The sequence below is a fragment of the Corticium candelabrum genome, chromosome 18 (assembly GCF_963422355.1).
Source record: "Corticium candelabrum chromosome 18, ooCorCand1.1, whole genome shotgun sequence".
In the NCBI taxonomy this organism is placed as follows: domain Eukaryota; kingdom Metazoa; phylum Porifera; class Homoscleromorpha; order Homosclerophorida; family Plakinidae; genus Corticium; species Corticium candelabrum.
In genome coordinates, this window is record NC_085102.1 from 1,273,448 (window position 1) to 1,288,324 (window position 14,877).

The 14,877-nt window shown below is 40.2% G+C and overlaps 1 protein-coding gene across 1 annotated transcript; it reads right to left on the reverse strand.

Moving 5' to 3' along the window:
- Nucleotides 1-365: 365 nt before the first annotated feature.
- LOC134194336 (uncharacterized protein K02A2.6-like) lies at nt 366-920 on the reverse strand. Its single transcript, XM_062663263.1, has one exon. It carries the CDS (start codon nt 918-920, stop codon nt 366-368), a length of 555 nt encoding a protein of 184 aa, XP_062519247.1.
- Nucleotides 921-14,877: the final 13,957 nt, after the last annotated feature.

Sequence of the window (14,877 nt, forward strand, 5' to 3'; positions counted from 1 at the left end):
GATACAATAGTTACGCATGCGTGTTACTACGCTATTAATAGAGTCACTGCACATCTCTTCTTACAGGTCGAGTGTCTGCGGCCTCTTTATTTGATCACCAGTCTGGCTTCTCGTTTGTGTCCTGGTTGGTACTGTTTGACCAGTTACCGTATTCTGGTGAGTTTCAATTCAACTGAAGTGCCAAATTTTGGGATGGCTTTCAAATGTCCTCTATTTCTCTTCACCTCTCTTTTTTGTTTTGATGACATAGAAATCTTGGAGTGTGGCCTGTACCGATGATTGTCTCTTGAGCTGGCTCTTTACATGACGTTATCCAGACTTCGGTTTTTTGTAGTTGGGGTAGGTCTTTAGCTCAGTGTCTGGAGTCAAAGTTCTTCTTCTGTTCCTTTGTAAAGATTGTCTGCTTTACAAAACTTCTTTATATAATTCCAGTGTGGGGTGAGTTGTGCTGTCGACTGTGACATCGTTGTTCCCAATCGTCTTTCCATGAGCAATTCTAAAGGACTGAAAGTGCACCAAGGCAGTAGCGTGAATCCGTAAACTATTAGCGCGAGATGTGGGTCATCCGTCTTTGTCAGTAGCTGTTCGCTGGATTTGACCATCCGCTCCATGATTCCGTTGCTCTGCGGGTACCTAGGGCTGCTGGTTATCATGACAAATCCATAAGCGTTGGCAAACTCTTTTGTTTCCCAAGCGGTATACTGAGGTCCGTTGTCGCTCCTGAGAATATCAGGGATGCCGTGACGGGCAAAAACAGATTTCAATGCTGGAATTACTGCTAAGGTTGTGGTGGACGTCAACTTGATAAGTTCTGGATATCTTGAGAAGTAGTCAATGACGACAAGATAATGAGCTCCATTTAACTCTATCAAGTCCGTTCGTACAACCTGCCAAGGAAAATCTGGTAACTGAGAAGTCATGAGTGGTTTAGTCCCTTGTGGATTCTTTTTTGCACATGTGGGGCATTGTTGCACCAATTGACATATGTTGTGTTATCCCCGGCCACCAAACAGAGGTGTTTGCTCTTTGTCTGCAACGAACTATGCCCTGATGACCCTAATAAAGTTTTGTCAAGACATCTTTTCTTAGTTCGTCCGGAATCACTACACGGTTGTTGTATAGCAGTAAGTCGTTGTGTACCGTCAGTAGCGATCTTACTCTCCAAAACGGGAATAGAGAAGTTTCCTCACGACATTTGTCGAGCCATTGTGACTGACAGTATTGCATCACTTGGGCACACGTGGCATTTCTCACTTGTGCTACTCGGTACATTTGTAGTCTGTCCATTGCAGTTGGTAAATTAGCAACTACCTCATTAATAAAGGTCTCAACCTCCTTCTGCAGAGAATCCTCGGTGATCTGTTCTGGTAGGGGTGCTCTTGACAACGTTTCCGCTGTATAAAGTAGTTTCCCAGGTACATGTTCAATCGCGAAGTCGTATTTCGCCAAACGAAGTCGAAAACAAACAATTCTTGGCGGTAACCTGTCCAAGTGCTTAGTGCTAAGCAAAAGAACTAACGGCTTGTGGTCGGTTTCGATATGAAATTTTCGACCAAGTACGTAATCTTGAAATTTATCACAAGCCCGTGTTAATGACAGAGCTTCCTTTCAATTTGCGTGTAGAGCTTCTCAGTATATGTCATGGACAGTGATGCGTATGCTATCGGCTTCCAGTTATCTCTGGCTTCTTGAAGAAGTACTGTGCCTAGGCCGTGTGATGACGCGTCAGCGGATACTTTCACCTTCTTCTGCGGATTGTAAAGCTCCAGGACTGTAGGACGAGTCAATTCATCTTTGATTCTTGTAAATGCTTGCTCTTGTGGATGTTCCCATAACCATGAGCATCTCGTACTCAACAGCTCTCTCAAAGGTTGACTCATCTCTAAAATATCTCATAAATTTTTAATTGGTTTGCCATCCCCATGAAGCGGCGCAATTGTGATACGTTCTTAGGCTGTTCTAAGTCTTGGATAGCTTTCAGCCGTGCCGGATCCGCTCTAAGACCTTTGCCATCAATAATGTGATCAAGAAATTTGACGATGTGTACCCCAAACTCACATTTGGCCTTATTTAGAGTTTCTCCTGCTGTTTTCAGTCGTTGTAAGACCAAATTCAGTCGGTCTTCGTGTTTCGTTTGACTTGTTGCTAATATGAGGACATCGTCCATGTGACATAATACTTCAGGTAGTCCCAAAAGAATCTTGCTCATTCGCCGTTGAAAAAGCTCGGGAGCAGTAGCGATGCCGAATGTAACTTGTTGAGGCAGCACCGTCCGTGAGGGGTGACAAAGGTAGTCAGTAGCCTAGATTCCACCTCTAGAGGTATCTACCAAAACCCACTATAAGCGTCAATTTTGCTAAACGTTGTTGCTTCCGCCAATTGAGCAAGTGTGTCATCCACTTTGGGTATGGAGCAAATCTCTCGTAGTACATTCTCATTGAGGGGTTTTATATCTACACAAATTCTGACGTCTCCGGTCCTTTTCCTAACTACAACCACATCAGTGCACCATTCTGTAGAGTCTACCACTTGAGAGATAACACCAATCTTTTCCATTCGATATAGTTTTTCTTTGACTTGTTGTCTGAGAGAAATTGGAACATTTCGGGGTTTGTACAGCGCATAAGGCTTGGATCCCTCTCTAAGCTTGATTTTGTATGCATCACCAAGATTACTCAGTCCCTAACATTCAAGTTAGACACGGGGGCGGAGGTGACAGTGATCACAGAAGAGAAACATAGAATGCTAGAAATGCCAAAGTTGCAGAAACCGTCCAAAGTCTTGTATGGACCAACATCTACAGCTCTCTGGAAATCTGGACAATTTACAAGTACACTATCAGAGAATAGCAAGACATCAGAGGACACTATCTTAGTTGTCTAGGGATTGAAAACCAATTTGCTAGGGTTACCGGCTATCGCATCGTTACAACTTGTCCACAGAATTCAAGCGACCAGTGCAGGAACTACCATACCAGACTGATTTCCCAAAGTTTTTAAGAGGGGCTGTGCAAGAGATACCGGTTTTCTAAAGTCACGTGACATTTTCTAACGTCCGCTAACCGAATCTAGCTTGTAACGTGGCTTGTAGTCTCTACGAAATGGCGAGCGCAAGAGGTGAACGAGCTGTCGTTGTCGGAGAAGCTGGAGAATGTGGAAGGCATATTCTAGGAGAAATCGTCTGCTCTCCTGTGGGTACACGTATCGTGTGTAGCAAGTAGTAGCTGTACTTGTAGACGTATGTAATTTAGTGCGCATGCAACGTACTAGGGAGCGCCAACCTCGTACGTGCCAAAATCAATTTTTCATCTAGGCAGACATCCAACTAAAGTCAGTTCACTAATTGGAGAGGACTAGCCTCGTCCCCAGACTCACGTGATTACGCCTGGCAGTGTCCGGTTCCCGTATGACACTTTCAGCCTCCCATCACGTGAGTCTGGGGACGAGGCTAGAGAGGACATGGTTACTGCGGTTATTTGCTAAAGGAATTGAAGAGCAGAGATGGCCGTTGCTAGTAAAATAAACGATTCCAGTTTGAAACGTCTAGCTATGAACTTGCAGGGGCGGATTCAGGATTTTCGGATGGGGGTTCCGTGACGTCACAAAGGTTAGGATCAGCCACGTCTCCATTTAATCATCTATAGCATAGAACGGAAGTATGCGTTAATTAATGAATCTACAGTATCGGACAATTTCAATTGATTTTGCAAGCCTACATGTCTTTCGCTAGACAGGCAAATGTTACTGCTCTTTCTTTTCTTTCGAGAAAAGCTTCTCTAAATTGACATATATGGTTTCATAAAATTGTGATGTTGTGACCATCAAATATATTTTCATGGGATGAAAAATAACTGCTTTGAAACATTATCATTGCAAGGAAGTAACGAAGCGGTGGTGTTCGAGCTGGGCCAAAAAGCGACAGTTTGATTTCAGCTAGCTCTTTCAACCTTTACGTCTCGGAAGATGTGGGATGCGGCTCATACAGAGCCGTATCCGCCACACCTTTTTTCCTGGCTGCAGGCCTGAAATGCCTTGATTTTACAGAAAGAAACCTTCACAACGTTTTTTGAATGTCTTGGCAACTTGAAGTCAGAAAGGACTAGCTTCTTTCAAGCGACCACTTTTTAGTGAAGCCAAACAAAGATGTCAACTGACGATGTGAAGCCGTTCAGTACGCTCTTTCATGTGCTGAATTGGCGCATTGTGTTTAGCGTCTAACGTTTTGTCGTGTTTTACGCGGAAGAGATCACGCTAGATAGCAAAATCCCATTCGAACGAATTCGTCTGAACGGGATTTCAACATTTCCGACTGATCCAGAGCTGTTTCAAAGTACTGAATGGGTTGCTTCTATTGTGAAAAGTAGTGCTATTCCATTTTCAGCATCGGCAGACGTAAGACGTGAACATGAAAGCGTCGAATCTACCCATCGAGATGCGCGAGTACGGTCTGGTTGACAGGGCCGTCAAATTTTGATTTGCTTTTCTGACTCTCAAAAGCATTTTAGGTGGTTTCCATAACAGCTCAGACAATTCTTAAGTTTAGTAGATAACGCCTAACGTCAAAATTTTACCAAGGCAAACTTGTCTTGGGTTCATAGGTGTTCTACGTCGTTTCTGAAAACGACTAGACTTTGCAGACTGTGTAAAAGTGAGCGAAATGTGTATGTATTGCATTCAGAAAGTTCAACGTCTCAACCGAAGACGAAAAACATGAAAATCCCATTGGGACGAAAGATTCTTCCCAGTCCCGTTCGAACGAAAGAATCCCAGTAAAAAGATGAACAGGTCCTCATGTTTGGAGGCGGGGTAATAATTGGACCAGAAACCACTCCCATTTCTTACATGCAAGGCTACGCCCATTTTCTACTTTTCTAGCTCGCAGTTTGTATACGTATAACTAAGTAAATATTATAAATTTAAGGTTACAAACAAAGGAGTGGAACACACTGTTACAGTGCGTGCCAAAAATGTTTTCATGGCTCGCTGCGATGATCAACTGCAAATTAAAAAGCATTTTGATGACAATAGAATCTAGAACACCAATTCAGTGCAAACGACGTTGACCAATTTTAAATTTCTAGATGCATTCTTGCATAATTTTACAATTTGTGTTCGGTGGGATATGAGTATTAGCGTTTAAGCAACTAAAGTTCTTGGTGTGGGCAACAAAGCAAGCTCGCATTTCCATTGATGGTCATGCATCACGTTACAGAATGTTGATGAGTTTGTTATCTAGATCACTTAATTGAAAATGCAAGATTCGGTTAGATAGACTTGTCACTACTATGAGAATCGAGATGCTAGTTTCAGCAGCGTCACCTTTTTCTTCGTCATCATTGTTGGCCAGGTGTCATTGAACGCTACACGCACACGCCGACATTTGCGCACGTCCACGTGACCGAACGTGTGTGTACGCGCGTGCCGAATGTCTTGAACAAAAGCTCGACTTCTACACGCGACCGGCTTGTACACAGTACGAGGTCTTTGATTTGCGGAAGTTTGGTCTTAAATATAATACGGTAGCACTAGACAACTGCAAAATTATTATCGTAGGCCACACCTAAAGGCTCGTAACAAACGTCACATTCCGAGCGCTGCAAAGTCGACATTTTGTGAAGAAAGCGAGTCGAATTAATTTGCTTTTGCCATAATTCAAATGCTTGAAGGCGTTGGTGTTCCAACTACGGCAAGAAGAGGTATATCGCGTCTGCGATTGCGATGACGTTCGACGTCACTTCTAATTAATTACGCGCACTTCTTGCGTTTGCTCGTGCGATTCAAGAGCGCGATTCTTTGCCTAACTGTAGGCTATCAGGTTTTTCAACCACGAAACGTGTCAAGAATTCTTGTCGCCTTGTTGTACACGTGTACCCTAGACTGCTTCAAGCAACGTAGCAAGAGCTTGTGATTGGCTGCCTAGCTATTGTTTGTTAACAATGGCTTACAACAATTGTGGTTGAACGTAAGTAGGGTGGCAGGTTCAAATCCATTCTAGAAATCTTTTTCCTTAGATTTTTCTTTTTCTATGATCAAAAGAATACAGGTCGGATAATTCTACGTCGTTTCCCAAAGTTTTAGCTTTAGATATGCCGTAGTCAAGGAGTTATGCGTGACGAAGGAGAAGAAGAAGAAGAAGAAGAAGAAGAAGAAGAAGAAGAAGAAGAAGAAGAAGAAGAAGAAGAAGAAGAAGAAGAAAGAAGACAAAATCCAGCGAAAACTCCGAAATTGACGAGCGATTTTCTCCTTCTGAAGACAAGCTGAGATCAATTCAGAAGTAGTAAAGCGTAGCTGAACTTGTAAGGTTTTCTATCTGTCGTTTTCAAGATATTTAACCACATTTTAAAGTGATTTCTGAAGGTCTAAAATATGACCACGCCCACACAACCTGGTCAATCCCTACATACAGGGTACTACCGTACCCTGTGATTATGGCTCATGAGTTGAAGTTCATGCGTACGAGATCATGAGAACTGACCTTTTCTCATGAGCCTCCTGATCTTGCCTCTTTAGCCTTTTGATTTTTTCTCATGAACCTCACGAGACCAAGCTCGTGAGACAACCGCTCGCTGTCCAGACAATGTAGGTTAATTACTCATCCGTGCTAAGGGAAATACGTGTTGGTGTGGCTGTACAGATGCACGTATTGAGTGAATTCGTCGCTGTTTCCTTAGTGATTTACTTTTAACAGTTATTTATTCAACAACTATAGTGGTACTCTAGCTAGTAAAGTTACTCTCTGATCTATCTACGCTTGTGCTTGTTTCTAAACGTTTTGTTCACTGCTCACCAAAGCTTAATTGTGCTCATGGAAAACGGACTCTTTCAGTAGAAGAATCGAGCCAGCGCTAAACAACGGAGAAAGTAACACACACACACACACACACACACACACACACACACACACACACACACACACACACACACACACACACACACACACACACACACGCACACACACACACACACACACACACACACACACACACACACACACACACCGTGCGCACACACGAGAGGAACGTTAATTTGCAGTGGTAACATGTTTGAATCATCTCAGAAGATACATTTGCTCTTTCACCTGTTTCTTTCTAGAAAGCAAACTTCGTTGAGACTGGAATTAATTAAGATCAAAGAAGATGTCACTATAGAGTTCCAGATGACTTGAAGGGTCTGTTTGGATGCCAGCAGCACTGTTGAGATAGATGTTCTCACATACACAGGAAATGGTAAGTATTCTTCATTGAAGTATGACACACTATTTAGGAGAAACAATTATACAGCAAAGTTTACAAGAGACGATCTCGAGGATGCATATGCAAAAATTTTGTACATATTTTCTGTCTGTTGGAACCTGGAAGGATGAGAAGTTTGAACATGAACTAATAGCAGCAGTTTTCAAGAAATGTTGGTCCTGGTGTTGTTGTTGAAGCAGCTATGCAAGACGATGTGATCACAAACTGGCCGAGTCCTGTAGTTGAAGTGCAAAAGCTAGAATATCGATCTTGAGCTACTTTCTGTAAATAGATTACTTTGCAAGTGTGCATCAGTACTTGTAAGGGGAGACATGTAATTGTTGAAGCTCTCAATGATATCGATGTAGATCTGTAATCATAGAGACCACGCTGTGAACTTGATACAAATATAACTAGAATGGAAGTGTGTGTATCGATCTATAGTTGCCCATCTAGAGCTACATCAAGATCTAATATCAATCATTAAAACGTTTCAAAATATTAATACAGTAAATAGATGTTTGTATGCAAAGTTTTACTTTCGAAACTACATATTTGCCAAAGTGGTGATCAGATACGTCAACACCTATCAACAGATTTCAAAAATTCGAATGACTAGTATTAAGGTAAGACGACTTTCAATTGAATTTAAACTTGGTATGTATCTTACCCAACTCAAACCATCAATAGAAATATAACTAGGATGTAAACAATGTGTATTGACTAATATTCAACCATTTTATATTATACTATAGCTACATACAGGTCTTGCTGTTTGTTGCTCAACTGCCAGAGTTGAATCAAAATAATTGTAATATGTAGATATTAATATCAATCATTAAAACTTTCTCAAAATATTAATACAGTAAATAATAGTTTATATGCAAAGTTTTACTTCTGAAACTACATATTTGCCATAGTGGTGGTCAGATATGTCAACACCTGTCGACAGATTTCAAAAACTCAAATGACTTGTAGTGAGGGAAGACAACTTCCAATTGAATTTAAACTTGGTGTATATCTTACCCAACTCAAACCATCAATAGAAATATAACTAGGATGTAAACAATGTGTATTGACTAATATTTAACCATTTGTATTATACTATAGCTACATACACGTCTTGCTGTTGGTTGCTCAACTGTCAGAATTGAATCAAAATAATTGTAATATGTAGATATTAATACCAATCATTAAAACTTTCTCAAAATATTAATACAGTAAATAGAAGTTTGTATGCAAAGTTTTAATTCTGAAACTACATATTTGCCAAAGTGGTGGTCAGATATGTCAACACCTATAGACAGATTTCAAAAATTCGAATGACTTGTATTGAGGAAAGACAACTTTCAATTGAATTTAAACTTAGTAGATATCTTACCCGATTCAAACTATCAATAGAAATATAACTAGAATGTAAAGAATGTGTATTTACAATATTCAACCATTTATATTATACTATAGCTACATACAAGGCTTACTGTAAACTGGCAGAGATGAATCAAAATAATTGTAATGTAGATATTAATATCAATTATTAAAACTTTCTCAAAATATTAATACAGTAAATACAAGTTTGTATGCAAAGTTTTACTTCTGAAACTACATATTTGCCAAAGTGGTGGTCAGATATGTCAACACCTGTCAACAGATTTCAAAAATTCGAATGACTAGTATTGGGGGAAGACAACTTTTAAATAAATTTAGACTTGGTATATATCTTACCCGATTCAAACCATCAATAGAAATATAACTAGAATGTAAAGAATGTGTATTTACAATATTCAACCATTTTATATTATATTATAGCTACATACAGGTCTTGCTGTACACTGGCAGAGTTGAATCAAAATAATTGTAATATGTAGATATTAATATCAATTATTAAAACTTTCTCAAAATATTAGTACAGTAAATAGAAGTTTGTATGCAAAGTTTTACTTCTGAAACTACATATTTGCCAAAGTGGTGGTCAGATATATCGCCTGTCAACAGATTTCAAAAATTCGAATGAATAGTCTAATAATTTGGGGAAAGACAACTTTTAATTGAATTCAAACTTAGTAGATATCTTACCCAATTCAAACCATCAATAGAAATATAACTAAAATATAGTAAACCATGTGATACATTATTGTTTCTTCACAGCCATTGGATCAAAATAAATGTATTAATTAATACATGTAGTTATTAATAGCAATTATTGAAACAGTTTAGAATATTAATTAACACAATAAATAAAAATGGTATCTGTGGCTTTAATTGTTAATTAAGCTAACATTTGCAATGGTGAGATATCATACTGTATGACACAGTGTGAGCTGACGTTCTGCTCATTGTCTAGCCACGCCTATGTATTGATAATTGTGCCACGCGGAAGCGACACCGCTGATCTTCCGTTATGTGCTGTTTGGAACAATTTGCGACGTACGTCATGTATATAACAGCACTAGATGTCATACGGTTCGTTACGCTGTTTTGGCACTTGGCGATCGCACAGAACGGTCTCTAGGTCTAGCGGCGAGCTTTTGTCGAGATATTGCGCCGTCTGTACCCGCTTTACCTACTGGAACCGTATCTGTCAGACCAGTCAGGAAGGTAATAAATATGCTATGCGATTCTGTCAGGTTGCCTTTCAATATTGCTGCAAATTAGGTGACTCGCGCGTGCTGGAAGAAACTCTCGTCAGTTTATTTCATGAGGGCTTGCGCGCAGAGTACCAAGTCGAGTTGGAACGTGACCAACCCGCAACGCTTGCAGATACCGTGAAATCCGCTGAGAAAGCTGAGAGGATGCAACGACGTCAACTACGCTATTCGCGGACGACATGATGTTGTGGCAAAACAAGATCGACGACGATACAACCCAACTCCTTCAGCAGATGGTCAAGGTGGGCGAGCGACAAGACAAGGTCTTGAGTCTTCTGATGCAGCAGGCTCAGTGCTCATCTGCTGCCTCTCGATCAACAGCAACAAGTGTGTGTGTGTGTGTGTGTGTGTGTGTGTGTGTGTGTGTGTGTGTGTGTGTGTGTGTGTGTGTGTGTGTGTGTGCGTGCGTGTGTGTGTGTGTGTGTGTGTGTGTGTGTGTGTGTGCGTGCGTGCGTGCGTGCGTGTGTGTGTGTGTGTGTGTGTGTGTGTGTGTGTGTGTAATATATTCTGCACTAAGATTGTAAACAACAGAGCTTCAAAGTCAGACACATTTTTCCACAAGGTCGAACTATAATACTAATTATTATTATCTAGTGCTATGTCATACACAAATTATACCTGGTGCAAAAAGAGAAAAAATACGAAGAAGAGAAAAAAGAAAATACTGGACCCAAGAGAAAATACTAATTGAGCACTAGAGGTTGTACATAATTTGTGTAAATCTATGTTGACATGCTTGTACAATTCTTGATGGGATATTTCTAATAACTCTTGGGAATGTTGCTTTGACATCTGGACTGAATCTGAAAAATCATGTTCATGTTCTGGTCTTTGCTGTATACCTGTAGTAAAGATGTCACGTGTTAATAGATATCTTGTAAACAGAGAAGTTGCCTCAGTAAACCGTGCTGTACAACAGTACATACTAAATTGTAGAGGAATCGTTAGATATCAGCTACCTTTATGATTCACGAACTGAAATATTTCCTCTTGACTTACTTTTCATAATTTTGCTGTCTAGTGCTGTGGTAGCCTCGAACTTCCAGACTGGAGAGCGCGCGAACTCTAGTCTGGACCAAACGCTACTAAAATGATTTTGGAAGTATTTATCAAAAGCGATGCTAAATGGTAGTCTAACAGCGTAGGATCGTTTTACCTATATCAACATATCATTTGTAAATGTCATGAGATCTCACGAACAAAGAAGAGACGTCTGCTGTGTTTGCGGCGATATCTTGGTAGACAGCATGAAACTACGACTCTTTGATTCTTTGGCAGACCGCTAGCTCGTCTAACCGCTCGACTAGCGAGACTACCGCTCGACCAGTTGTCAAAGGTGATGGTCTAGCGACGCTGCTGTGCATGTCCTGCCACCACAAGCTTGAAAATATCGAAGAACTGAAGCTGAAACTAAAACTAAGATTTGTGCGTGCACCAGAGTCTTCATCACGGCTTTGGCATGCACTTAGCCGCCCATGAGGATTTCGCACGTGTGCAATCAGCGTTATTTCACTTAGCATAACCAATTACTGCTAAACCAATCAGAATTTACAACCGACATTGGCTTAGAAGGCTATTTCCAAAATCATTTTTAGTACAGTATTCGCGCGCTTTGCGTGCTCTCTGGTCTGGAAGTTCGAGGCAAATGCTGTGATCAGAGCCATATATATATGGCTCTGGCTGTGATCAGAGCCGTTTATATCCGGCTCTGGCTGTGATAGCCTCGTACCCTGCAAATTTTATTTGGGGTCCACTTCACACACACATCCCGGATATATAGCCCGGATAAGTTTAACTTGCACGTGCACGGTAGACCATTCTCATGTGCACGCATGTTGGATCGTGCATGATTTAGTAGGTCGAAATGTGTTGTTATGCTGACAGATCGTGGAAATTGCTCTTTCTCTCCGAGCAGTTACCACACTCAGTAAACAGCAGTGGCTAGTGAAAGGAGAGCCCCAATATGGGGAATGTTGGTTGCTACAAACCGTTTTCTTTGCAGAAATCGACTTTCTCGAGAAACATTTGACTCCAGAAAAGCTTTTCGTAATGCAACTATCATACAAGACGGCAGAGGTTTGTACATTTTGCTAGTTAAGTGATATTAGTTAATTAACTAAGTATTAATTTATTAGAATAAAGTATTTAGTAACATTAAAGCACAATTTATGTATTTATGGTAGTATTTTTGAACCTTAAATGTGATTTAATAAATAGTAATTTATTATTTATATGTGTGTATATACAGTAGTGGACAAAGTATTTGCCAGGCAAGAAATTTCAAGGGTTTTCAGGATGTTTGTGTTTGGGTGGAAGCACAAAATATTAATAAAGCGACTTCTTGGTCAATGTTTGTCATGCAATAGGAAAATCAAGACTAATTGGTACAGAATTGAGTCTAAATCAGTTGGTTGTTGCAATTTAATTAAGATTATTGTTACAACCTAGGTAAAACAGATTAATTAAGTTTACATTACAACTTATCAAAGCATATTCAATGCAAACAATATTACAACCTTTGAAAACAAACTAACTTATCAATTTCTGCTCATATCAGCTCTTATTTCCATTCTGTAGTCCAGAATATGATGAAAAATCAACAACAAAAACTACCCGGCAAATACTTTTGTCCACTACTGTATATACTAGTAACTATTGCAGAAGAACCTGTTTATTAATCATGTACTCTGCTGTACTGAAATTAATTTGTTTGCATAAGAAATGTATGGCAAGCAGGCAGGATTACAGGAAGTTGTTGATCCAGACAGTCTGTTGCCACAGAACACAATTTTTCATTAGCCTAAAATACATAGAATCAATCCATGATCCATTTTAACAATAAAATTAAAACACACACAATGAAGATGCCTATTTCCCTAGTGGGTGTACAGTTTGCTGGACATAAAACTGGAATGACTTGTTCTGAACACTCATTCTGAACACTGTAATTACAATCTGTTTCTCTCTTTATATCAAGGAATATTAACATAAACAGTTTTCTCAACTCAAAAAATCTTGTATCCTTGTACAGTTTAGATGGCATTAGGGGTATTTTTTCCAAACGTATTGTCAGATTGTGGTTTCTCCTTGCTCTCTGGTGGATTCATATGGGGATAATGTTTCTGTTGAATATGTTGGTTGTAGTTTTGGCTTTCATGAACAAACTTGGACGTCCTGCTGATGCTGGACGGGTAGAAAGGACTTGAAGTGTCGTCTAGCTACAGCAATAGGTTGCACTCGAATCTTTTTCTTTTGTTTTCTGACTTCCACCTTTTTACCAAACATGTGTAGAGCAGAAATCAGTCGCTACTGTGTACCAGGTGAGTGGATTCCTTTGCCTTGTAGTTTTCAATAATTGGAAACAACCTTTTCTACTGCAGCTATGAAGTTGTCTGTGACATGACTTTCATGCAGTCCGTCCTTGATATCTTTAATGACCTGTAGTACTCTTTCAATGACGTCCCTTGACTTTTCATAGTTTCCTCTGTTAATTGGTTGTGTTTGATCTCTTTGAAATGTATTGCTAAAATCAATGTTGTCGCCAGCTGCAGTTGCCACTTCAGTTGTTTCACAGGAACGAGTAGCAATTTTTTCAAAGGAACTTTTGAAATCTTCGTCAGACCAATTCACACTGATGGAAGAAACTTTAGATGTTCTTCTTCAGCTTTTTTGGTGGACACTACTGTAGAAGGAAATGGGTTGACAGTGCTAATGCCACTGCCTCCAAAAGCTGACGGCCTTGAGGTGAATAAGTTGGGATAGTTTTAGCATTGCTTTTGCGATACTTCATTGCTGCTGCAAATTGGTGTTTGCAAGGTTGACTTCGCATTCCGATGGGACAGGTGCACTCATCCAGTTGTAAGTCTACTACCACATTGTATTCTTATCTGACTGACTCACAACAGTGTAAACGTCTGGGTCATCTGATGCGACAATGTCGTCAGATGGAATGGTGTACGCTTTTACTCCTGTCACAGTAGATCTTGTAGAGACAAAATGATCTAATCTGTTTGTGGCAACAGATATTAAACGTCACTGGTAATCCAGTTCGCGAGTCTGTGTGAGAAGATTGAACATTTGTACCACATTCCAAGCTTTATTCCTTTGGAAAAGGATGTCTTTTCTGATGCGTATGCTAGCCTCTGAATAATGGTTAGTATAGTTGCCTCGTGTGGGAAAGTTCTTTCGGAAACACACAGCCCATTCTTTCCTTTGTTGCCAGTAATCACCTAGTCTCTTTTGAATGTCTGAAAAGGGCTTTTGTCTACTTCACGTTTAATTTCAGTCAATGCTTGCTCACTTGGGGCATAAACAAGTTGTTTTGTTGGTGCCGTACAGGTAATTCTGTCTGTACCACAGATACCAGAATTTGAGCTCCAAGCCATCTTCATATAGTTTGTAAAAAATGAAAGACATGTAGGTGTAATTCCACTTAAGGCCATGTACTCTTTAGAGCAATCCGTTCGCTTGCACATTCATCTGTCAGTAATGCTAGTGGTCCAAGATTTGGGTCTCTTCCAAAAAATGCACACTTGGGCGGTATGTGGCACAGTGCTGTAAACCATGCTGACAAGGTAACAGCATCTTCACTGGATGTCATAACTGCAGCAAGTGGTAGAGCTCCTACTGATGTGCCGCAGCTAAGTATGAACACGGCTGTGTTCAAGTTATCAAGACTGGCTGTTGAGTCACAAAAGACTAGCTTTGCACTTTGTGTGACCATTTCATGGACTCTGGCCATGAGAGGAGTGACTAGAGCTAAAAGGAAGGACATGGCATCAGTCTTTCTGGTTTCGATTTAGGTTCATCCATGTTCATTTCAGCTGCTGCTTCATAAGGTTGAAGAAATACTCGCCCACCCTCTTTTTTCATGTTCCTTGTTGTATCGTTGTACTACCTCGAGCAGTCGCTCAAACATAGCCTGTCCATTTTCTTGTCCAATGTTGTCTGATCGCTATTTTTTAAAGAGGCGTTGAATGTCTCGTTCATTTGGGGTTA